Genomic DNA, 24,039 nt, shown 5'->3' on the forward strand with positions numbered 1-24,039 from the left:
GAACCAATGTGGTCACGCGTGACGACAAGCCAACAGAACGTGCCACGAAATTCGATGCTCAAGCCAAGCCAAGCACATCATCTACGAGCCACCCAGAGCCAGACGCCAGACCCTCTAACGGCACCACAGGATTAGGCAAACCTAAACCTGTCTTCTAGACAGCAGTCTAGTTTTCGCCTATGATATCATTCTGATATCCGCTTTGTTTTAAAAGGGATTAGGCTTTCCTGAACCTGAACCCAACAAAAAGCAAATACCCCAAATAAACATCCCCCCCCCTCTCATTTGTAAATCTAGTGTAATGTCCTCACTACACCTGCCCTGAGAAAAAGAAAAAATGGGGTAGGTGCCCCTGCAGAACCTCTTTTCATAAGCCTTCCTCCCATCACTTCCGATTTAAAGCGGAGGTGACGCGGAAACTGCGGTTCACTGCAACGATGGCAACGCAACGCCGGCAACGACCAACACATCGCGGTTTTGTGTTTTGTTGCCAATGTGCCTAGTTGGCGCTGACGCCAAGGCCACACGTGTAGCGACTTGTGTTTCCGTGTCAGCTTCCCGTCTTGGGTCTTGCAGAAGGAACGAAGGCATGTCGACGCTTTGAAGGGGATTCCTTGAACTCAGTGCCAGACGTGTTCGAGATGTCTTACTGCACCTGGAATGGATCCGAAAAATACAGGGATACCTTCGTTTCGGGTAAGGTCGTAACAAGGGTGTTACGCGTCTGTATGGTCTGTATGAGATGCATAGATTGTAATATTGGTAGGGACAGCAACGGCTGACTCGCTAGATATTACCCGATCGGACAGTTTTGTCGGTATGATTGCCCCCCATATGCTTTGCCATTTCAATAAGTTCAGGCAGTGGGCGACATTTCCTTGGATCTGTCATGCAGGGCTCAGTTAATTACGCCAAGTTCCCTAACCAACAGCCTTCACAGCTACATGATGCAATGTTTTGCCACGATTGCTAATATGACATTAGATTAAGAATGGCAGTGCACACTGGGGAAGAAACTCTCGATTTTTTCTGTGCGAGAGTCACATATTCGAGACAAAGCTGTTAAGTAAAGTCTGCTTTATCTTCGTTACCTGCTACGTCCTCAGGGTGTGTCTGGGAAAGTCAGCGGATTGTCATAGAAGTTGCCAAAAAGTAGCTAAAGTCAGGGAATGTTGCAGACAAGCACTGTGGCGATATGCAGCGAATCACGAAAGCCGATCAGTGCGGTTGACCGCACGTAACCGTGAGGTGAACGTCACCAATGCAACAAGCTCAGAGGCAGAAAATTAGGGCAGCCTTACCAGTAAGTGACCTTTAACGAGACGAGGGTCAAATGTGGCGGTCTCCCTAGTGCAGGGAAGAAATCTATTCTCTTAAACAGTAAGGATAAACTTGTATTTGTATTCTGTTTGTTTCAGTTCAATAAATGATCTGTATTACATGAGAGAACTGATGTTCTGAGGCTGGAACAACAACGTACAAAGCCTCAAATTGTCCTTTCTATGTTGTTCCAGCCTCAGGGCATCAGTTCTCTCTTGTTCAACAGTTGTCGCTTGCGTCCATCCCATCGTATGATTGTGTGTATCAGTAAGAAAAATGCAAGAGTGAAAGGGAGGACGAGTGAGATAATGTGCCCTTGGAAGTCGCTGAGAAGGTGTGTTAGCTTAGCTCAATTGGTAGAGCCCTAAACCGGTAATCCAGAAGATGTGGGTTTGAATCCTACAGCTTGCTAACCTTTTCAGTGACTTTCATCTTTCATCGTTCAATAAATGATCTGTTTTGTGAGTATTGTGTGTCAAGATGTAGAAGCAGAGACAAAGTTCCTTTTTGTTTTGGTCACCTGGAAAAGTCTGGGAATTTCATTACCTCTTTCGCAGGTACGTACGTCTGCTCACAATGCGGTTACGAGCTATTCTCGAGTCGATCCAAGTATTCTCACCATTCCCCGTGGCCCTCGTTCACTGAGACAATACACGAAGAGAGTGTCAAAAGGACCCCAGAGCCCGGCAGAGCTCTCGCTCTAAAGGTATCAAATGTCGGCTCACTCGACAATAAAAGTCACAAAGTCACAACGTCATATCTCCTGTCGCATTTCTTGGCAGATTCACTGTGGAAAGTGTGGACAGGGCCTCGGACACGAGTTCGTCGGCGATGGACCCGACGGGAAATCTCGCTTCTGAGTGTTCTCTGAGTCCCTTCGGCTAATTTCCAACGAAGGTAACTTTTTAAATCCCGCGTCAGATTCCAAAGTGTACTTTGCGTTGATAGAGAAACACATAAATATTTTTACAATGTTGGTCCATCTTTGTTGTAGCTCAACACGGTTAACGCCGTTGGTAAGGCTGGGTAAGTGTAGTTCCTCGGAGCTCAACCCCAGTGCACTAGCTGTTTTGCACCGAGCATGTACTCCCAAACTTAACTCATACGTGCGTAAATTTTGTTTCCTCGAACGGGTCACGAATTTGAATGGTTGATCAAAACTATTTGCATTGAATGCATTCTACGCAATATTGTGATCCACGTATTTCACAGCCTTACTAATCACGTTTATTAATAGCGATGTCTTAATAACAGCATTTACGAGACGAGACTTCAGGGGGAACGGATGGAAACGATGATCTCACTTCATGATCTCTCCCGATGTTTGACAACCCCTTTATTAATATTAAGTGTTATCATTAATATCGAGTCTTATTAAGCGTTGCGACTGCAAGTTTGGAGCACTCAGTGGTAGTGTGCCCAGGTAGAAGCGAAGTAGCAATAACAATTAAACAAATGTAGCTGCACGGTTGCAGTGCTGTAGCATGGCCTTTGTCAAGCATACCTCAGGTTATGCCTGTAGAGGTTGTGTTTCAGGGATACACCCATCTCAACGCATTTGGCACCCTCAGATTTGGGTATTACGCGTATTCAATATTGGACACGCTCAAATTAAACATTGGGAATTCTCTGCTGCCACACGCGTGACTTGCGGTTTCCCGATTAGCCTCGTTCCCAGCGTTGGACTTGAGCGTGTCCATGGTGAACATGTGGTTCACTTCTCCAATTTGCATCATTGTCTCTCGGGTAAAACGAGAAAGTCTGCAAAAATGAACTCTCGAAGGTGCAAAGTCAGCCAGCGGTACAAGCACTGGAGAATGCTAAGCGGTGAAAGATACCGATATCGTATAGGGAGAGCAGTTTTCAGTTACGTCGAAACACTCGCGTGATTTTCGAGCGCTAAATTAACGAAAGTTTTCACCTCTGTGAGCGCAGTACAGTAGCTTTATTGAGATTCAGTTTGGAATCCCCTTATGTTGACTTTTTCTCCTGTCAGCTGAGGGTGGACTCCAGAACGACACTGAAGCAAAACCCAAGCAAGAAAAGTCAAGAGAGCACTGTGATATGATGTAAAAACATCGCGCCGTGATAGCATCGACAGACATCTCCTGGAGCATCTCATCTGTCATCAACAGAAACCCGTAACTGACTTATTACAGAAACCCACTTAACTTATTACGAGAGAGAGCACACACAAGCAGCTTGACACAAATGCCAGCCACCACTGTAATGGAATTATGTGTCTTAGAATTTTACTACAATTGCAGTGTGGGGACATACAACTGAATTACACAGAGCCTCAGATGTGGACAAACACATATATTGTCGAGAATTTCGTTTCAGCAAAGCCAAACAACTTCAAAGGTTGTCTGGTGTACAGTAGGGTGGGCCTCATTAAGACTCATGTGCAAGTTCAGCAATGTTTTTCCTCTCGCTTGATCATTATCAACTTGCACACAGGGAAAGGTAACGGAATCTTTTTCATTTCCGTTACCACGTCCGTTACTGGCCCTTATTTGTTCCTGTTTCAGTTTCGGTTACCACAATTGTTGCTTTCGTTTGAAAGATGAAAGTCACTGAAAAGGTTAGCTAGCTGTAGGGATCGAACCCACATCTTCTGGATTACCGGTCCAGGGCTCTACCAATTGAGCTAAGCTAACACGCCTCTCCAGCGACTTTCGGGGTGCGTCATCTGAAGGGACGACAAACCAGCCACTCACTCTCACTCACCCTCCTTTCACTCTTACATTTTTTGCTCACTCATACACACATTCATACGACGGAAACGATGACGCACCCCGAAAGTCGCTGGAGAGGCGTGTTAGCTTAGCTCAATTGGTAGAGCCCTGGACCGGTAATCCAGAAGATGTGGGTTCGATCCCTACAGCTAGCTAACCTTTTCAGTGACTTTCATCTTTCATCGTTGATTTCTTAGGCAATTTGAGGCTTTGTTTGTATCTGTCCCTCCTTGTTGTTCCAGCCTCAGAACATCAGTTCATCTCTTGCTTTCGTTTCCATTACGTTTCCGTTTTGGTACCGTCCCACCTCCAGCCCGTTTTTGTTTTCCCTCTTTCTTTTCTTTCCTTTTTTTGACCATTGAGACCGTGACAAGACTTAATCCCCTTTAATCCCCCTATGTTCTGAAGTCTATTTTGAGGACTCCAGGGATATATGCATACAAGAGAACGTTTATTCAAAATACACATATAGGTACGTGATTTCTGTGAATAGCTAATATTAACATGGTTTCCAGGAATGTTACTCACGCTTGCAACTTCCAGGTCACCATAAGCGTATAAGAACTATGCTTCTTCTATTTACTGTATACTACTTACTTATATGCTCCGGTTTGATACGTAGTTCATTTTAGTTTGCTTCATTGAGGTTTATTTCATAAATTTATCTACATAATATGGTGAAGAATTGCAATAATTTGGGTCCTGCGGTACCCGAATCATTACCGTAAATTATTGCTGTTTCCGTTTCTGTTTCAGGTATTCTAACTGCAATTTCCGTTTCTGTTACCGTTACCTGCTATATTTCTGTTACCTTTCCTTGCTTGCACACCTCTGTGACTGTGATTGCAAGCGTGCCTGACATAGCTCATGGTGTTTATGATGCAGCCTTGAAAAACCTGTCCAAGATAGAGCAATGCTGCGGATGTATCCTCGCTATGCAAATCTCATGTTTTCCATCACATACACTCTTTATTGCTCATCTCTGAAAAGGTGCAAAATAAAGAATGCTTATTAAAGGGACTATGAAACCATGGTCTGCAATTAAGGTGCTTTCAACAGCAGCTTTTTGTCTGAACCTCCCACCAAATCGTTACTTAAATAAATTGTTATTGTTATATCTCTATTTTTTTCTCGTTTCTCTTTCCCTGAATACGAAACCCAGGATTTACTGATAAGAGACTCGAAACAATGCACATGATACCAAGCTGTTACACCTTGACGACACGAAGTGGCAGGAATATGGTGGGCAGAAACTCGACCCTGTCATTACTGTGCCCGATTACGCCACCGCCCACCGAATGGCAAATTCTATGGCAAAACGGCAATTCTTGGAAAACATTTTATGTATGAACTTCATAGTCCCCTTTTAAAGAGAAACCTTTCTGACAGGAAGAACAGTTTATTGACAAACATTTTATGGAATGTTTGGGAATTTCGTAGCCCTCTTTAACGATAAACGCTTCTTGCGTGTCAGTTTTCCGAAGAGGAAGAACATCTCTTGGCAAACATATTATGGGGTGTTCGAGAAAACATTTCTGGTGTCGGAGGTGTCCCTTTTTGGGAAGTGCATTTGGATCTGAGTAATAGCCGATAGCAGTCTTAGAGTTTACTCAAGTGCATGATGCACACCTTCTCTTACAGGTATCCATGCCTACAATTACAGTAAGCGTGTGAAGACAGTAAGTGTACATTTGTGTGAATAAATGAATAGTAGAACCTGTTAACTCATGTAACCTGTTACAGCACAGGCAGCTGACATTGCCATGGTTTTGTGTAAGGACTAACAAGCAGACTGTAGTCTGGCTGACCTTTTCTTTCACATATTAAACATATCCCCCTTGCTTCGATTTGAAGTCCATCTTCTCTGCAACACAGGTACTACTGATAGCATTGTCATTTATTACGGGGACTTATTTTCTTGTACCACACTATCATTCAAATTGTGTTTCCTTGTTGTTGTTCTGTGCTTGTATTGTGCAACAGATCAGCCAACTGAGATAAATATGCAGGACCAATGTTTCATAATGCACAAATAGCGAGTAAAATTAAAGATGAACCTACTCAGTTTATTGTTGTTTTGCCACTTTTTTTTGCGCACCGAAGTTCTGTTGTGCCTCTGGTTGATCGTACCACAAGCTGTACCCTTTCTTTGTTTTGAAGCGTTTTATAGTTCCACAGGTAAGGCATCTTATCACTTGGTGCTTGGATCGCTTTCCTTTGATATGAAAAAGAGAGAGAGATTATCACAATTTGCATTCACCAAGCAGATGTGTTTACCTCGTAAACGAACTGTACATGTGACACCAGGTGAAAGCAGCATGCTACATTTCTTGCATAAGGTACGCTTTATGCTCGGATGCCTGCACTCAAATCACCATATATAAAATCGTGACACTCTCAGTCAAATGCCGACATACAATTTAGCTTGAATACGACGTGATATCATACGCATGGTGTGGCCATAGTAGCAATGGAGATTGTTTGATGACGGAGCATTCTCAAGTACGTGGTTCAACACCTGTAACATGAAGCGAGAGGTTGTCGGTATGGGTACGGAGCACTCTGAAGCAGCATGTTTACCTGGTAAAGATAGTTCATTCGATGGAACGCATCTCCCCCTTTAACTTTTGACATACCGACAACTCATAAGCGGGTCCGCGGGCCCGAGACTACACCGCTCTAGAAGACTGCACCAACTACTATAACTGTAATTTACTAGTTTTACGTTTTACTGTACCGAAACAAGAAAATGCCGCTATTGATGCACTGTCACTCGCTCTTGCCGAAACATTGTGGAAGTGGGACCGTTGTCTGTACTGAATTTGGAAGTTGAAGCCTCAAAAGTGATTCATATTGGAAATTATCGCACGAAAGCATTTTGAAAAACCATGCACCTTAGTCCAATTTTTAATACGAGCGATAACAACCAATGATAACAACAAACAATCGAGGAAGACAAAAGTATGGCGGCTACAAAAAAATGAACGGAGTGCCCCATACCGTTACCTTGGTAACGTTATGGATTGGACTTGGCGTGATTCAGATTCACTTATTATACTTTCATGTATCGTTTCCGTGTTTACTGTGCTAGCAACCACATACTACTTCTACAGGAGAGGTGCAGCTGCCAATCATGCGAAGCACCGGACGGCCGATGATTCCGAAATCGATGAAATCGAGGTATGAGGTTCAACTTGGTGATGCGGGCAGTGACTGTATCTGTAGCTTAGTGGCAAACGCTTGTTTCTCTGCAGCATCATTTTGCACTATATGTACGCGATTTCCTCGCAATATTTATGACGCAGTGCAAACATGGAGCTGTCTTAGCCAGTGGTGCTTGCTCTGTTTCCAGGAGGATAAGCTGATAAAAGAGCAACTGCTCAGACAAGAGGTGAAACGGCTTATCAGTGCGGGTGCGGCTAAGGATGCAGAAAGTATCATATCAGCAAACATGACTGAAGAGCAACGAAAACAAGAAATTAAGTGAGGTTTCACAAAATTTGAAAATTGGTGCTCTTCTCGTTGTGGCTCTCCTAAGAATGATTATTTGTTTTCGTGTACTATTGCAGCGCCCAAAGACAACAACTTGAAGAGATCTTCAAAGTAATGAAAGAACATCAGGACAAGTTTGGTGACACGTCCCTCAACGAAGTCGTTGACCAAATGAAGCTCTACAGATGATGCCAAGGCCTCCGGTTCAACCTAGCACACAATCCTACAAACATATTGTATGCAACCGTACGCACCTCCGTTAAGGCTAAAACACCAAAGTGCACAATAAAATATCTGGGCTTTGTAGTCCCTTTTATTTACTCTCAGAAGTGTTTGAACCCTGACAAGTGATGGAGCATCAAAGCACGGTTTCTTCAAGCTCAACGCAAGTCTGTTGTCGGAACAATTGCATCGTTAGGGCACTGAGAAATGCAGGAATGCTGTGGTGCTTGTGTAGATAAGTCTCGATGAGAGAACCAAGTTGCGCAGAGTAGTTGCTTTCCAGCAGGTTGAGTTTGTCACCGACCATCTAAAAAATGACAAGAGTGGTTACCCGTGGCTCACTGACAACTTCCAGATGTACGGTCAAACTCCTTTATAGCGAACACCTTTTTAACGAAAATACCACTACAGCAAATTTTTTTGCAGTCCCGCTGGAGCGCTAGAGGTCCAATAACGGACACCTTTTTAACGAAAATACCTTTACTGCGAATTTTTTTTTGCTGTCCCCTGAGTTTCGTTGTAAAGGAGTTTGACTGTACAAGAAATAGGAAGAAAAATGTGCTTGTTTTTCAGGGCACATCTGCAACAGGCTTCTAACTTCCCTGGCAAGGCACAGAGCCTGTATGAGTAGCCAGTGCCACATATATTTGCATAAGAACATTTGGGGGGTTTCGTCTAATGCTCGTTAACTCCGCAACAACTTCCCAGGAAACGACGAGGGATTGAGTTTAACGAACGAGCGTCGGCTGCAGTAATGAGCAACTCGAGCGAGAAGATACGCTTAATCCACCTATTTTATATTAAGATTATTTTACTACATTTATAACAATTATTTTATGTCCTTTTATAAATTTAAAAATTCCTCCTGGATTTCTGAATGACACGCGAGCAAAGAAAAGTGGGACCCTAAATATTGTGCGCAACATCCTCGAGTAGGAAATGCACAGCGCGAAACACAGAAGGTACCGCGGAAGAGAAATGGAAGAACGAGTCACCTCAAAGTACAGGTTGTCCCCCTGTAGCTCCGCGTACATGTGTGACAACCTGTATTTTCCCTTTTCTGGAATGTCGATGCGATATCCCGTGAGAAGGTAACAGACCTCCCGAAATTCTTTACTCGTCCGCTTGAATGCCTCCAGCAGACGACGATTCTTTGTCTCTGCAGCTTTGAGTTGCTCACCGAGAGACTTCACTTGGAGGAGGTCCTCACCCTGTTGGAGGCTCTGCTGAACCTTTGCAGTCACATCCTGGGTGCAGCCGTACCTCTCGAGGATCTTGATACGGGCTTGAAGCAATTCATTCTCTTCCTCCAGTTTCTTGGCTGCCTCCAGTCTCTGACGGTGGGCCACTTCCAGAGGGTTGTCTTTCAAGTGCACAATTTTCAAAGCTCCTTCCTGTTGGTTTTAGTTATTCTTTTGCATCTCTCTTTTGCTTCGAAGGAAGAATATGTGCAGTAGGACTTGCACAGTCGAAAGAACAGTTCCAAGAACAATTTTCCCAGTTAAGCCGAGGGTCTTCTGTCAGTAGATTATACTTACCCGCTTTTCTTCATCGGCCACACTATCGAAAATAAAATATTAGATTTAGAACGTCCAGCATTAAAGCGCGGACCCCATAACAAGCGGCAGCGACACGCTACAAGTGAAAAAATTGGTGGCAGCGGCGCCATGCGAGCGACAAAAAAACTCTGTCGCGGCTACAAAATCTTGCATCTACTCCCCGTAGATATTTGTTGCTTGTCGCTAGATTTGGCGGTAGGTAACTGAAGCGAATGATAAAGGAAAGGGATGTAGACGCCACGGCGGAGTGTGGTTGGTAACTCCGCTTTATTAAAATGAAATTTCGACGTTGTAGTTGGGAAGCGAGCGAACTTTCAAAAGTAAAAGAGACGGAGCGAGTAAAAAACAAACAAACTAGAAGACGAAAGCGCGGGAACCGCATTGCCACCGAGAGACGGGCCCGTAAAATACATGCGCGCATAATTTGGCGCTATTAATTAATGACTCCATTCGGCTGTGTAGTGTATATAAACTAAAATCACTTCACGTTGCGAGGTGTTGCGCTGGGAAATGCAGATTTTTTTTTCCCCCTGAAACGTTGTTTCCCAGCTCGCTTTTGTCGCCGCTCAAATGGGTCGGGAAACAGCAGCACTAACAACCGCGACAGCGACAAAATCTGTAGCATGTCACTTCTTATGGGGTCTGCGCTTTACGGTAGCTCACATTAGAATGTACAAATTGCTGCGCGAGAGAGCTTACTCCACGGTGCACCATCTTATACGGGGTGTCTCGGTTAAATGCCCGGGCTAAATAATTCGCGAACCGGTGCACCAATCGAAGAACACTCTTTTTTAAAAGTATCTGTCCGACACCATCTACAAGCTGCGCACAGCGCGAATGAGTGGAAGGCAGTCATTATTTAAGTACAAATTCGAATGAGTTTCCTGAAAAACGCAAACTACTTGAAAACTGTACTTGAAATAAAGTACTAAGAACCTGGAACCACTCTCTCTCTCTCAGGTCTCTGTACAGCTCCCCTTTGCTCTCCTGCATTACTATATCTTCCGGGTTTTCATCTAGCCTCTCTCCTTTTGATTTCTACGTGAGACAGTGACTCCCGCTCTAAAATTCTAGGGTTCAACAATAGAAGTACTCCAAAGTAGACCCCCAGCAGCTCTCCTCTCAATGTGGAGTCAATGAGGTACGATGACTCGCAGGTTGCGAGAGTTTAATAAACGAACACAACCTCGGTGACTCTCTGCTTTTAGGGTTTTTTGAGGATTATTCTATTAACGAAGCAATCACGAGTAAAAGCGGGTTTAACGCGAGGTTCTAGCGTATACCGTAGCATACTATGGAGCTCAACTTACCGTATGGGGTCCGTCTGTACCTCCGCATGCTGCAGCGACACAGACTGCGCGCATGTTGTCCCTTTACTAGAGCGCAGTTGAGCAATTTCCTTTTCAGCCTGGGCATTTTGAAGGGAACAGATTCGGCGATAGAACTAAATTGCTATCTATGGAAGCCTGACCTGCTCAAGCGTGTGTCTATAGTTTTCGACTACAGCTTCGAGTGACTGCATCTGCTTAGTGAGGGCAGAGTTGAGGTCCACCGTCGTCTCCCTCTGAAAGCTGTCTAACAAGCCTTTGTACGCTTCCCGCTCCTGTAACAGGAACATTCTCTTTAGGCAACTCGTATTAGTGCGCATATACAGATATTGAAAGAGCATCCCTGGTGCCAGTCGTAACATCTACAAAAAAAAAAAGCTCGCGTTTGACAGCTAGCTTGATTGTGACGAAATGTCCCTCGGCGTGAATTTTCGTGGACAGAAAAGTTGGGTAATTTGAATCAGTGAGGAGAACGGGTCCCTTTTTTTCTTTCTTTTTTTGCTACGGTACTATTATCATTTCTGATAACAACCTTTCAATTTTGTTTGACCCGCGAGTGGGCCTTAAGCCCTGTCAGCAAGCACCCTCTATAGCCTAAGTGGTGCTTCACAGTCACACACCGGGCAAGTAATTTTGCTTCAGTAATAATGTCCGAGGATGTTTTTCAACTCTGTTTTTCACAGTTCTGAGAGTTGGGAAGGCAACTGGGATTATCTCACCTGTCCCGCCATCAACAGGCGTCGCTGTACTCGTCTCAAAAGCGTCGTCTGCTCTTCGTACGACTTGTTCAGTTTCCCCAACTCAGTTTTGAGCTTCTCCTCTTCGTGCAATGCTGCTTGCAGCTTTAGCTCCATAGTGCCATTCCTGAGAAGAATCACTCTACTGTACTCAGTGGTGTCGTTGTACAAACATGCTGCAAATTATTGCGCACAAAAGGCCATGTACGGCTTACCACAAACGAATGTTACGATAGGGACCGTTTGAAGACACGGGGCATAGATGAAAATAGACTACATATACAAAAAATAGCTGTCTCCTGACACCGCAGATTACTATTAAGATCGTTACCGGAAGATGCAGCACAAAAACTAAATTAGATAAGACTTTGGTCAGGCTTCCTCTAGAGATAATCCCTTTATGTAATCCCTTTATGTGCGATTACATCGTACGGGAGTTAGAAAATTGCCCGTATCGCGTGTTTTGCTTTAGAAAGATGTTGACTATAAATATTGACCAAATGCAAAACTCACTGCGCTTTGAGCTGCGCTACTTGGTCGGACAGCAACAGTTGGGTTTCCTTCGAGCGTGTGATGCGCTCTTTTATGCTACAAGGGGACCTGAGGAAGAAATAAATTCCATAATACGGTAGAGGTTTCCAATGAGGTAGTCGTTAGAAGGATAGAATATTCTTCATTCCTGGTCAGGTACGTTAACCATGCTGGTACAACTTCCTAATCACTCGCAAACAGGAAACTCTCTCCCGCATAATCTTTTTTTAAATTTTATTTTTAAAGGGACGGTCGCATCCGGAAACCTATCTATGAAACCGGCATTGGCCAAATATCCACCAGTCCAATTTTTTTCAACTGAGAAGCGCTTAGATATTAAACTTTTTAAAACGTATAAAAATATATATATAAATTTAAAAATTTTAAATATCGGCGCTGCTTCCGTGGCTGCAGAGGGTGTGACGTCGCTCCCTAAGTGAAGGAGTGAGAGAGTGGGATTGAGTGGAGGAAAGGCACCGTCACCCGCAGCGTTCCTTTTGTCAAGGTCACACCCTCATTTGTTCTTAGGGAGTGATGCTTTCACCTCTTGCCGGGGAATGAACTCCGCCACACTCTCCACATTGGGCGTCTGCTCTCGTCACGCGTACCGCAGAATAACAGTCAAACTGCGTCGCTATTTTGTGTGGGATTTTTTCTATACCGTGGTCAGTGCTCCAGAAGGAATGACATGACACTATACTAGTTTCGAAGTTGACTTGAACGGATGCGAGCGTTCCTTTAACTAGCTGAGCAGATAGATTTTCGTACAGGTACTTTGCATCCCTTTTAGGTACTTAAAAAGACAACAGGCGGTGTTGCAGCCCACTGCTTCCTGGAAGAGAACCCAAATCCCTTGTTCTGGGGTTTTCCTCAGACGAGAAGCCTGCTGAAAGTGCACCATCTACATAACGCCATATCACCGCTCGAGACCGCTCGACAATAAAACGCCACCGACCACCACTGGCAGTGCCAGGTAAATTACCAACATGGTGGACGAATGCGAAGGTCATATGGAGGCTGTGGACACGAATGATAGAGGCGAGAGGAAATGCGTTGTGTGCAAGGCGACCCAGTATTACTAATCCACTGGGATTGGGTGTACGTTCTGCGCAACAATGTTTAGTTTCATTCGTTTATCCGGTCCACCTTTTGTCAATAAAAATATTGTCGTAATTGGCTACGGTGATGCATATAGAATATTTTTAAATTATCCCTATACAAATGAGAAACACAATGTTCGACAGTCCAGGTGACCCAACCTCTACCCTATGCAAAACTTAAGCAAATGAAAAATATTTTCATTTTAAGTTTTGCAGAAGACAGAAAGAAGACGGTTGAGAGCATATAACTTATAATGCGACGAGACTTTCGCGCAGAAGGCTGCACATCTTCAGGTCTGACCTGAAGAAGCGCAGCCTTCTGAATGAAAGTCTCGTCTCATTGAAATTTAGATGCTCTCGACCGTCTTCTTTCTGTTGTGAATCTCTATTGCCGGATATTTGCACACTGCTCTTCTACGTATTAAGATAGAGGAAAGTAAAGTATCTGAGTACTTTTTTGCAAGTACCTGTATGAGTGTATTATTTCATAGGAGTAATTTACAACCCATACAGAGAACATGAGAGATGATGATGATGATTCAGGTTTTAATGGCGCATCAGCTACATGAGAGGGCAAGTAATATCTCATGAACATGATAGAAAGCCGGAACGGACGATGACAGACGGGTGGACGGACGGACGGACAGACAGAGAGAGAGAGAGACAGACAGACAAAGCCTCACTTGAGGTCCTTCGAGAACTGTACAAGCGCTTCCCACGAGGCAAGGGTTTGCTTCAGCTGTTCCATTTCCACTGCCTGCTGAGCAAACCGCTGCTGAAGAGCTTCATGCTGAGCAACCTTTTGCCGAGCAGTGTCAAGTTGCTCTTCCATGAGGCCAACGTTTAGCCTCGTTTGCCTGTCCGAGTTTATTCTTTAGGTGACGCACCACATTTTCTGCGTGAACATATCCCGACAAACCTGTGAAGCCTGTTTTCTTCCTTTATTTCCGCATTCTCCTTTCTAAGCCTCGGCAGTTCTTCCAAATCGGATTTCATGATTTTTGCGAGACGCGTCGTCTCTTCCTGTTCGCTGAGCTGCCGTTCCAACTCCTGCGCGCAAAAATAAGTTAGGTCTCGCTAGCAGTCCTCATGCCGATAGCGATAGAAAAGGTGTCGAGAAAAAATGGGACATCGTGAACGCAGCAGCAAATTTATGGATTAGATTTAACATAAACACACCTGTACATCTCTCGCGTAATTGTTACCTTTACAAAATGAGACACCGAAGGAAAAAACGCACCCGTATCCGCAAGTTTGCTGTCTGCAGTTGGAGAATGGAGGCTTGTGCCTCAGACATTGCACTTTGTTTTTCCTGTAACTGCCTGAAATAATTTAAAGAGGCGTGTGTCAACGTAAGGCAAAAAAAAAAAAAAGTTGCAGAAATATTGCGTACTTTATCGAAGCCTAAAAGGAATTTTATCTGAAGAGACAGGTAACTAACTTGGTCAGCAGGGCTTCTTTTTCTTCCGCTCTTTTCAATTCAGATCGCAAAAGTATTTCTTCCATATTTAATCTACAAAGAGAGATGGAAGAAGCGCATTACAATGTGTAGGAGCCAAGTATAAGGTTGGGTAAGCTGATAGTTTAATGGCAGGATTGAATATGGAGCTCTCCAGACCATGAGAATGCGCAGGATGATATCGCAACATTAATGATGGTACGGGAATCAAATTCTGGTTACATTACAGAGCCCCGTTATTATAATGTAACGCAACAATAAATATGTACAATGCAGGTAAGATGCTTCAAATCAGGGTTGCAGAGTTGCTACTCCGGGGTTGGAATGATTCCGGAATCATTCCAGATTTATCAGAGCCCTGAATGGAATTGAAATGGCGGAAACTGTCCTAGAAATGGAATGGAATTAGGCATTTTTTTTCGCAGGCGGAAAGGAATTGGCACGGACTGGTTTGGGTGCCACACGGTCAAGGACGAAATAACCTCGTCTTTGCGCTTTTTCCGTGCTGGACAGTGTCAGTCTCCTCTATAGTGCTGCTGTGCCAGCTAGTACGGTAACCAGTCCCATTTCTTTTATTGGTGGAATTAAAAGAACCCGTTCAAAGAGTGGGAACAGGCCATACCTTTTCATTCTGAGGAATTGAAAGGAATGGAATTATCGCAAATCTTAATTCCTGGGAATGGAATGGGTGATCCCATTCCGCAACCCTGCTTCAAATCCACCTGCCACATGCCCATGCACCCAGGCTTAAAATCAAACATTCGCGGACACAAAGCATAAAACAGACGCAATCTTTCTGGACTTCCGTAAAGCCTTCAATGAAGTCTCGCACCAGAAACCATTTTTTTAAGCTTCTCCCAAAAAAAATCTTGCGCTCTGTTGGACAAAGGCATTCTCATCTAATGGTACGTTACTTGCCTCGTGCAACGCCAGCCTCTCCCTGTGTTCCACTTCACTCAGGCGCCCCAAGGGTTCCCTGCTCGACCTTCTTTTATTCTTAATCTATTAACAATTTTCCCACTAATATTTCTTCTACAATAAAGCAGTTTGTTGACAACTGCATCGTCTATCGGGAAATAAATTCTGCATCTGGACAGCTAATTTTGCAAAATGATCGTCGTTTCATTCGGTCTCTACCGTGCCCTTTGTGGACCTCTTCCTCTAACGGAGAGCTATAAATACCTTGGGGTCTATTTTTCGTCTAACTTAATGTGGAATACCCACGTAGAGCACATCTCAGCTAATCGCACACTTGGCTTCATTAGGCGTAAACTCAAAATGGCTCCTTCTCACTTCGAGCAACTGACGTACATTTCGTACGCGAGACTTAAGCTCGATGACGTCGCTGCTGTATGGAATCCATCCCAAACATACCTCTCTAGTTCACTCAAATCAAGATCGAATCATCAAGAAGAGAGTCGTTCAGTTCGTAGCTAACTACTTTGCCTCGTGTAAATCCCTACTAGAGCATCCACGTCATATCACAGCTTGTCGCTTTTTCCATCGATACTTATACTCCACGTCACTACTCCATACCCTCAGATCAGTCCCCGATATCTCGTTCCGATACAGCTTTTCCACAACTCGACTACCTCAACGACATGAAATGTTTTATCTGCAACACTAATCTACTTTCTAAATCATTTTTCTGTTCTACAGCTGTCGACTGGAATGGTCTTCTGGACTCCTTTGCCCCCTCATGACAGCACCCACGCCTCGGGGTACTCTGAAATAAATAAATCGATAAACACGAGCAACTTCACATTATGTTGCTCACAGATAATAAATTTCAACAGTTCTCAAATGTCTCTTATTTATTTGCCCTATTTTTTCTTTTTTGTAAATACTGTCACAGCGTGAACGTAATACAAAGGACTCAAATGGATCGCCTTGTGGTACATATACCCATTCCCATATTCCAAACCCCGTTGGAAGGCAAATGGGAAGGAAGACTGGAACTAAATAATGACGACTCATTTCAAAAGCGTCATATTTCCTCAAATTCGGAGTGATGTGATGTTTTCATGATTTTGTATGAGTGCACCAAACGTGTGTCATCTGCTACACCTGAAAACAATATAATTTCGTATCAATCGCCATAATATCTTGAAAATGGCTAGAGTCCCAAATGAAACTTTTCCAGCTGCGTTTCATTGACAAAAAAAAAGAAAAAAAACGAAGAATCAGTTCAGTTTTGGAATCGGTGAGGCTGTACGTGATATAGCGTTACCTCTTGACCTCTGCTTCTAAAGATGATGTGGCATCACTGCTTTCCTGAACATGCTGAAATGAACGGGTACGTGACAATTTTTCCGCTCCTTCGCGAAATGGGGAATAATAGTTCCCGAAATGGGGAATAATAGTTCCCTAAATGTTCACCTCTTCCAGTGCGGTGGCCAGTGTGTTGCAGTCCTTCTGTGACACCCTGAGCTTTTCTTCCAACTCCAGCTTCTCTGAATTGAACTGCTGTTTCAACTGGCTGTATTGTGAGCGGTTCTTTGCATCTTTCTCGAGTGCCTTGATCAGCTGCTGTTTCAAGTCTTCATTCTTCTCTTTCTCTTTCTGGCAAACAAAAAGGAAAATGAACGTTGTCTCAATTTCAAATTATGTCTCTTTTGCACACCTGGAGATGTTCTTGCAAGCTGTCCACTTCTCTCTGGTGGGCCACACATATTTTTTTGCGCGCAGGTTCATCCCAACTATGTTCTACTTTTAATCTTTCCACCTCGGCCTTTCGTTCCAAAAGTTGCGCTTTGAGGGCACGGACTTGGTTTTCGAGGTCTGCGTGCGTTCAGTGAAATTAGTAAGCATCTGGGCATACGAAAGAAGTGCCAACAAAAATGCAAGCTCTCCAGTACATCACCTAGTCGACTTCTGTACATAGTTTGCTCCGTCTGTGTCATACTTTCATCGAAAGTGAGTTTCCTAGTGATGCTGTTGTCATCGAGGGAACCCGAATCGGAAGCCCCCGATTTCAAGAGAGCTTTGTAGTCCTCTAAAGCTTTTATCACGCGCGTATTGTCCCGCCCATATGCCATTTCTGGACTTCAAAGGTAGGATTATGACCCAAATGTCTCGTAAATAGGCATGTGCTCAACGATCCGACATTTGTTAAAGCAAATTTAACATTTTCAAGCTGTGTGCGCCTAAAGCCATACTAGAACTATGCCGCCATGCTAGCGAGCAGAGGAGGAGGACATGGAGGAGGAGGAGGCTAGTTCGGCGTTCGGCTGGCTGGTCCCTTTTGCACCTTTTGCTGCTTTTGATGCAGGGCAGACTTCCAAATGAATTCAGAGGTGCGAATTGAAAAACAGTTTTACGTTTGTTTGGCGAAATTATCCAATGTCCTTGTTTTTTTGTTGTTGTTTTTTACTTTTATTTGTCCCATTAGGTGGCGCTGCGCTCGCCTAAGCTACTCTCACCCTTGTTTGGTTTCATTTTCGGTTGTGTTGGCGATAGTGTTTCCCTGTTTTCCATTTCTTTTGCGCTTCCCTATGTCTGTGTGCAGAATGAGTGTATAAAGGCGCGGTAGTTGGTGTAGATTCATAGTAAATATGCAGCACAGGAACGCGGACACAGAATGAAGACAGGACGACTGCTAACTCTCAACTGATAGATTTTACTAGTAAGAAAAAATGAAAAAAGTTTTCGAGCTGCAGCCCTTTCCGACGCATTCTTTTCCTTACGAAGCCCCACTTGTGCATTTTTTTCTTTTGTATATAAACCTGTTTCTACTAGTAAAATCTATCAGTTGAGAGTTAGCAGTCGTCCTGTCTTCATTCTGTGTCCGCGTTCCTGTGCTGCGTATTTACTATGAGTCTGGGTGCAGTCGCAATTTCGCAGAACGTGGCGTATGGTCTCTGCCGATTTGCCGCGTAATCGGTAGGCGGGATCGACGTGTGCGAACAGTTGCTTTTCCTGACATGCGGCAGAGCACTTTTCTTTCTTTTCTTTTTTGTCAAATTTACCGCGACGGCATTTTCAGCTCGACTCAAAAACGTCAACGTGAAAAAAGACAAACGGAAAGAGATAGAGAAAGAGGGACATGCGAACAAGGCAAGCTTGCATGCACTATAATGATTCGGTTACGCTGACCTATATAGTCGAAACAACTTCGTAAAGTATCGGCTTTACCTCAGGCTTACACTTACGATTTTCGCACCATCAGTGCATGTCCCATATCGGTCATGGCCGGGTTCTTTGCAAAATCGGTATTCATTATCATCATCATTCCATGCATTCATGCGTGTATACCGTTGATGTCGTCTGCTACCACTGTGTGTCCGCTTCTGCACGTTCACTGCCAATCATGATTAACATCTCGCGAGCCGATGCATAACGTCCCTAGCGGATCGTGCGGACGGGATTCTGCATACGAGTTGCTGATTAAGACATGAACTGCAAAAGTGCTAGGGTGCAGGCGAGCTTGTACATTGTAAACGGAGAAACATGCAAGGCAAGGAGGGATTATGACATGGTCGTTATATTCTAGTAGGTCGTGGCCTCGACAGACCATGCTGTCCCCAACTATACTCAGTGGCGTAGCCAGACCTCCAATGTAGGGGGGGTGGGGGGCTCGATACGAACGCCCCCCCCCCCCCCCCCCGCTATTCCTGGGTCCGCCAACACAGACATTTTATTGCCAGCTGGCTATTGCGCACGCCGCAAGATAGGGGATGCAAATCTAGACACATTGTGATTACATGTGGGCTGTTATGACCAATGAGGCCCTGTCACCACTCCTATTTTGAAAGCCATTCAAGAGCGTAGACAGACGCAGAAACTGCAAGAACATTCGCGCTCGTCGCACTGGTACCCCCTCCCATATATTAATTTCTCCTCGGACTTGCACGATTTGCGTGGGTCGGCCCGTGGCAGGTAGGGGAGGGTCGAGCCCCCCGTAACCTGGTGACGATCGCGAGCAATCATATTGTGCGAGTACAACAGCAACGTTTAGTCCAGAGCAGTGGCGTATCTAGGGTGTGGCAGGTGTGGACAGGTGCCATGGGCGCCAGGTGAACAGGGGCGCCATTATGTGGTCGGGTGTGAATGTGCCAGGTCGGGCACTCAACCTGGTACATTCATAAATTATCTGAAGCACCCGCGATTAGGGAGGTTGTAGTGTGAAACCTAGTGCGGACCACACGAAAACGCATCCCCAAGGACATCATGTTAACCATGTTGCCATGGGCGCAGGTAGCTCTAGATACGCCACTGGTCCAGAGCAGAAATAGCGTGCAAAACAACTAAATATTTCGTATTGTGTCACGTCAATGTCAATTCACGTGTAGTCGAAATGAAATTACCCGAGAAAGTAACCCACTGACGATATGATTCCCGCAGGTGCTCGTAAGCTTTCGTACGGTGCAGAACAGATGGCGCTACAAGTTTTGCAAGTCGTCTATCGCCTACCGTACGTGGTCGTCTATCGCGATGTCGTCCGCAGAAGCGAGAGCTGTAGCTGATGTCTATATTGCCAGTTTACTGGACATAATCTTGTGATCTGGAGGTCCAGGAAAGCCAAGAACATGTTTCCTTTACTACTTCTCCTGATCTATATATGTAGTAAGTAATAATCAATAAAATAATTATATCGTCACTTGTTGGAAGATTTTTTTCTGAAACCATTTTCAATTTCGCACGTGATGTCAGAGCCGTCGCGAGGTGAGTTTGCGCACCGGGGCAGGAAAAATCTGAAGCGCCCGTTGCAGCCAGAAGCTTTATAAACAAAGAAAAGAAATCGTAATCTCTGGCGCCCGGGGCGTCTGCCCCTCTCGCATCCCCGTCGCTACGGGCGTTTAGTACCGATGCGAGGAGTTTGTATACGTTGCTTGCTTTTCTGGGGTCGCACATAAGCCTTGATGCAACTTGGGGATTTCCTTGGAAGCGATGATGTCGCAAGACGAAAATGAACTACTTTACGCCTGTATTATACTGTGAGAGAAGCGCTCGCCATATCGTTTTGTCTGGACACGTATTTCGATTTGACAGCACGCATGGTTACGTGATTACAAAAGAACGATTTCAGAATTGCTGCACCGCCATCCAAGTAAGGCGGCTATCGGGATTAGCCGCCTTTTAACTTATAAGATAATCCTTCAGCTTCCTTTATTTCTGTTGATCCCGCTTTTTGGCGCTATCCTTGCGTAAAAACACGTGCGTTAAGCTCATGGACGTAGTTCGGCTCATGGACATTTTTGCAGAGGACACATCTCTCTCTAGGAAAGGAAGGTTGTCAACTTACACGAAAGCTCAATTTTATTAGCATGAAGAAATGTATTGCAGTGGGCGAGATTCAAGCCGTAAACATGCCGTACACGTTGAGAGTAGTGGTCGTACAACTGACCGTATTCAACGGTGGCAGCCTGGGGCATCGATCTCCCATAGGGAATCCCGGCTTATAATCGTACTCGTACGAGTCCGTTCCTCCCATACGTCTGGGTAATTTCTCTTTCTCTATGTAATTTGTAAGTTCGTCCGTCGTGACAAACCTGACCCTTTCTATGGCCTCGATGGGCAGTAGCCCCTTGACGATCTTCCAAGCTGCCACAAACATCCACGGCGCTTGACGTAACAGAATAAAGCCCAGAGATCTCGGATAGTACGATCGAAACATGATGCAGAGAAATTTTAGCAGACGAACGTCGATGTTCCTGCTCTCGACCCCTTCGCAGTCCAAGAGGAGAGTGATGCGGTTCGTGTTGTACTGAGAGAAGAGGCGCTCCACAAAAAAGACCACAAAGCGCTTGGCTTCGCTAAGGACCAAAGCGTTTCGGACGTAGTCCTTGAGGGAGAACACCAAGACGTGATTCCCGTACCGGTCTAAATTGTACGGATAGATGAAGCCCAGCTGAAAGTACACTTTAGGAAGACTTAGCTCGGTGATGTCGTGAACTTTGATGTCTGCTCGCCAGAGTAAGGCAGTGTTGGCCATACGAAGAGCGCGTTGTAGGTCCAGGCGGTTATGCACGATGAACCGCCAGCAGTACTCGTCGCATTGTTTCACCTTCTGTAGGTCCGAAGGGTGATAGCGATCCCTGTCTGCCTTTGGGATTTCGGTCAACAGTCGGGACCTGAAGGCTTTCATGTGTTCGCTCGTAATGCAATATCTGCTTTCGCCAAACATGTCCGGGAAAGGCATCTTGGGACTCGTGCTTGCAGACTTCACATTCGACGCCCCATGACTCGTAGCGCGACTTGAGCCGCTTCCAAAGTGTGCTTCTTCTTTTTCTTCTTCCCCATAGAGCTTCTTCTTCCACTCAAAAGATGGCCGTGAGTGAACTTCTTCGTCGGATTTAGACCATGAATGACGTCACTTGTTACGGCTCTTTGCGTCAGAAAACTCCCATCCAACTAGTATTCTATTTATTTCCTCGCAGTTACAAGAAAGTTGTCTTTTCCAGATATCTCTGCAGATTTTCCTTGAGTGGAGCCGAGACGATTCTTCTGGCATCGGAAGGGAACGTTCGCAGCAGGACATTCAGGACACTAGATAGGAGGTGGGTGTACGGCCACACGCCGGTCACGTTAAAGTCTGGTCCGTGAAGTTCGGATACCTCCAAGTGAACCACTTGAATATGTTGTGACGATGTCCGGCTCATTCGGAACACAGCCTCGATGCCTAGCTGACGAGCAAACAGGGCTACTGTGCCTTTGGGTCTAAAAGAGAGAAAAGCAAGAAACTGTTGAATGAACGAGGGCGTGGCCGAGTGATTACAGCATCTGCTCGCTGACGGTAATTTCAAGACAAAGCTAAAGACTACGAGGTCAATCCCCGTCCAAACAGCGCTTTTCCCCGGTCCCCTGTTCATATATATGTTCACGTCTGTGCAGCGCTTATAGCCACAGTGCTAAAAAGGGAATTATATGCGTACAAGTTCCACTTTAGCGATCGGTCTGTTTCGTTGGTAGCGTGTTATGCCGATGCGGTCGACTACCCGGGTTGTTAGCTCTAAAACCGAGTTACGAACACGTACCGTCGACTATAATGGGGCTCGAAAATCCTAAAATGGAATTTCGATCGGGCGTGGTAAGATATTGAACGACCAGATCCCACATAACCATTGTCGCATAACCAAAAACAGCTTGCTGACATGTGTCTAAGGCTGAAATAGAAAGTCCCCACCCTCCCCGACCTCGCCAATCGTCCTGGCGGTAACCGTGATACAGGGAGCATCCCGATGAAGGCTACTGAGTGATGCTCGTATGCCAGAGCAAGAGCACTTGTGTGCAAACTGTAAAGCACACTGACGTGATTGACGTGACGTCCCAAATAGCATTACCCATCATGAAGGAGATGTGGCTCCCATTCGTAGATGATCTCGCTGTTGTTGAGGGCTACGTGTAATCGGACCACAATGAAGCTGTTGTCGCAACGAAGGACCATTGGACTGCGCAAATGAGCCGTGGAAGCTCCCCAGAGCTGGCCTCTGCGCAAGGTGATCGCTTCAGAGTGGGGTCCGTCACCCAAGTTCAAGGGCTCCGTCTTCTTCAGAAGCTGTCGAGATTGGTCCAGGATGGCACTGGTCAGGGCGTTCACGAACTGCTCGTTGCCGCAGAAAAAGTTTAAGGTGCGACTCTTGCGGGAGCCTAATTTTATGAGAGAGAAAGTTCACAATAAAAGCATTGCCGACGCTCAAAGTGAAAAAGTCGAAGCACCATGCAATTCCAATGATCTGACGAACACAATGAATATTGTATATAGCGCGATGAGAAGTGCTTACCTCCGAATGCGTTGCCGATTATTGCGTTCCACCAAAAGAGGATCATCATCATCATTCTGAATGGCATCGTTGTATTTCTTTTAAAATGCCTCGATGGTCATCTGCAAAATACATTCGCGACATATATAGAAGAGCTGAGCGACGTTCCGGAACCGCACTCGTGTGTCTACGAGAAAGTTTTTCCAAGCACATGATAAACTTGGCGAGGCTTTCTCGCGAACCATGGAGGGTACACAAGCCCAATTACACTCGCGTTATTGTTCAGTCAGCGACGATTACGAACGTTCAAATAACGTTGCAAGGTATCCATTGTAGAATCTATGCTAACTTGACATTGAAAATGAATGCGCTCAGTGCCGAAATTTCTACGTTGTCCACTGTTACCTTTACATTTCCTGAGTGTTCTCGGATATCGTTTCTTCTACGTTTTGTTTTGCTACCCCTCCCCAATATATTGTGTATATGGGTGCTTGATATGTATTAACCCCACACTAAATACAAAGTGGGAAGCAAAACAAAATACATCAAGACCTCGCAGGACGTCACTAGGATATGTTGGTACAGGATTTTTAATGTACCTGCGGACCTGTAGCACATAGTTTGTTGTCGAGCTGCTCCTCTGAGTCAAAATGATAAGAGTGACGTTTCTATATTTATTTAGACACAAACATGAAAGTGCATGAGTGATTGCTCAAAGTCCATCAGGACAACGTCTATGTTTCTTACTGCTTTTGGTTTGAGACATTCAGTAATTCGTCAAGCACATTAAACTTATCCGGCGTTTCAATTCTACATTTTGTCCGACGTTGATAATGTGTTGCAGGTAGAAT

At 44.9% G+C, this 24,039-nt stretch overlaps 5 protein-coding genes and 2 non-coding genes across 8 annotated transcripts; 3 read left to right on the forward strand and 4 right to left on the reverse strand.

The window, feature by feature from the left end:
• Positions 1 to 307: 307 nt before the first annotated feature.
• LOC135392166 (methionine-R-sulfoxide reductase B1-like) lies at positions 308 to 5,181 on the forward strand. 2 transcript variants are annotated; one of them, XR_010422172.1, is made up of 5 exons: positions 308 to 696; positions 1,878 to 2,026; positions 2,103 to 2,217; positions 2,315 to 2,346; positions 3,317 to 5,181. XR_010422172.1 is itself a non-coding variant. In XM_064622866.1 (4 exons), exons 1-3 carry the CDS (start codon positions 642 to 644, stop codon positions 2,178 to 2,180), a joined length of 282 nt encoding a protein of 93 aa, XP_064478936.1. In that variant the 5' UTR covers positions 312 to 641; the 3' UTR covers positions 2,181 to 2,217; positions 3,317 to 5,181. The 2 variants fall into 2 exon arrangements, 1 of the variants encoding a protein (XP_064478936.1); XM_064622866.1 differs by lacking the exon at positions 2,315 to 2,346 and having other exon boundaries at positions 312 to 696.
• Trnat-ggu (transfer RNA threonine (anticodon GGU)) lies at positions 3,908 to 3,980 on the reverse strand. Its single transcript has one exon. It is a non-coding gene; the product is annotated as a tRNA-Thr (tRNA).
• Trnat-ggu (transfer RNA threonine (anticodon GGU)) lies at positions 4,141 to 4,213 on the forward strand. Its single transcript has one exon. It is a non-coding gene; the product is annotated as a tRNA-Thr (tRNA).
• A 917-nt stretch (positions 5,182 to 6,098) lies between the features above and the next one.
• On the reverse strand, positions 6,099 to 6,832 carry LOC135392167 (ribonuclease P protein subunit p21-like). The gene is made up of 4 exons (XM_064622867.1): positions 6,639 to 6,832; positions 6,476 to 6,576; positions 6,336 to 6,418; positions 6,099 to 6,273 (listed from the first exon to the last, which is right to left on the reverse strand). Exons 1-4 carry the CDS (start codon positions 6,690 to 6,692, stop codon positions 6,125 to 6,127), a joined length of 387 nt encoding a protein of 128 aa, XP_064478937.1. The 5' UTR covers positions 6,693 to 6,832; the 3' UTR covers positions 6,099 to 6,124.
• Positions 6,833 to 6,999: 167 nt separating this feature from the next.
• Positions 7,000 to 7,856, forward strand: LOC135392165 (uncharacterized). Its single transcript, XM_064622865.1, has 3 exons — positions 7,000 to 7,238; positions 7,411 to 7,541; positions 7,628 to 7,856. The coding sequence occupies exons 1-3, from the start codon at positions 7,077 to 7,079 to the stop codon at positions 7,737 to 7,739; spliced, it is 405 nt and encodes a 134-aa protein (XP_064478935.1). The 5' UTR covers positions 7,000 to 7,076; the 3' UTR covers positions 7,740 to 7,856.
• LOC135392162 (mitotic spindle assembly checkpoint protein MAD1-like) lies at positions 7,842 to 17,701 on the reverse strand. The gene is made up of 15 exons (XM_064622862.1): positions 17,350 to 17,701; positions 17,110 to 17,267; positions 16,866 to 17,048; positions 16,717 to 16,769; positions 14,469 to 14,540; positions 14,268 to 14,349; positions 13,947 to 14,077; positions 13,711 to 13,884; positions 11,910 to 11,996; positions 11,379 to 11,523; positions 10,803 to 10,934; positions 10,642 to 10,739; positions 9,311 to 9,332; positions 8,768 to 9,166; positions 7,842 to 8,079 (listed from the first exon to the last, which is right to left on the reverse strand). The coding sequence occupies exons 1-15, from the start codon at positions 17,522 to 17,524 to the stop codon at positions 7,909 to 7,911; spliced, it is 2,082 nt and encodes a 693-aa protein (XP_064478932.1). The 5' UTR covers positions 17,525 to 17,701; the 3' UTR covers positions 7,842 to 7,908.
• Positions 17,702 to 20,726: 3,025 nt separating this feature from the next.
• On the reverse strand, positions 20,727 to 21,728 carry LOC135392164 (motile sperm domain-containing protein 2-like). Its single transcript, XM_064622864.1, has one exon. It carries the CDS (start codon positions 21,625 to 21,627, stop codon positions 20,782 to 20,784), a length of 846 nt encoding a protein of 281 aa, XP_064478934.1. The 5' UTR covers positions 21,628 to 21,728; the 3' UTR covers positions 20,727 to 20,781.
• Positions 21,729 to 24,039: the final 2,311 nt, after the last annotated feature.

Source organism: Ornithodoros turicata, chromosome 4, assembly GCF_037126465.1.
Source record: "Ornithodoros turicata isolate Travis chromosome 4, ASM3712646v1, whole genome shotgun sequence".
Classification (NCBI taxonomy): domain Eukaryota; kingdom Metazoa; phylum Arthropoda; class Arachnida; order Ixodida; family Argasidae; genus Ornithodoros; species Ornithodoros turicata.

Excerpts from the sequence above, each read along its gene's own strand:
- LOC135392166 (XM_064622866.1), top strand. The coding sequence starts at position 642 with ATGTCTTACTGCACCTGGAATGGATCCGAAAAATACAGGGATACCTTC. Across the intron at positions 697-1,877 it reads CAGGGATACCTTCGTTTCGG|GTACGTACGTCTGCTCACAA; the intron begins GTAAGGTCGTAA and ends CCTCTTTCGCAG. Across the intron at positions 2,027-2,102 it reads GCAGAGCTCTCGCTCTAAAG|ATTCACTGTGGAAAGTGTGG; the intron begins GTATCAAATGTC and ends ATTTCTTGGCAG.
- LOC135392167 (XM_064622867.1), bottom strand. The coding sequence starts at position 6,692 with ATGTCAAAAGTTAAAGGGGGAGATGCGTTCCATCGAATGAACTATCTT. Across the intron at positions 6,577-6,638 it reads GAATGAACTATCTTTACCAG|GTGTTGAACCACGTACTTGA; the intron begins GTAAACATGCTG and ends TTCATGTTACAG. Across the intron at positions 6,274-6,335 it reads ATGTACAGTTCGTTTACGAG|GAAAGCGATCCAAGCACCAA; the intron begins GTAAACACATCT and ends TTCATATCAAAG.
- LOC135392165 (XM_064622865.1), top strand. The coding sequence starts at position 7,077 with ATGGATTGGACTTGGCGTGATTCAGATTCACTTATTATACTTTCATGT. Across the intron at positions 7,239-7,410 it reads CCGAAATCGATGAAATCGAG|GAGGATAAGCTGATAAAAGA; the intron begins GTATGAGGTTCA and ends CTCTGTTTCCAG. Across the intron at positions 7,542-7,627 it reads CAACGAAAACAAGAAATTAA|CGCCCAAAGACAACAACTTG; the intron begins GTGAGGTTTCAC and ends GTACTATTGCAG.
- LOC135392162 (XM_064622862.1), bottom strand. The coding sequence starts at position 17,524 with ATGGCATATGGGCGGGACAATACGCGCGTGATAAAAGCTTTAGAGGAC. Across the intron at positions 13,885-13,946 it reads GAAGAAAACAGGCTTCACAG|GCAAACGAGGCTAAACGTTG; the intron begins GTTTGTCGGGAT and ends AAACTCGGACAG. Across the intron at positions 9,167-9,310 it reads TGGCCGATGAAGAAAAGCGG|GAAGGAGCTTTGAAAATTGT; the intron begins GTAAGTATAATC and ends TAAAACCAACAG.
- LOC135392164 (XM_064622864.1), bottom strand. The coding sequence starts at position 21,627 with ATGCCTTTCCCGGACATGTTTGGCGAAAGCAGATATTGCATTACGAGC.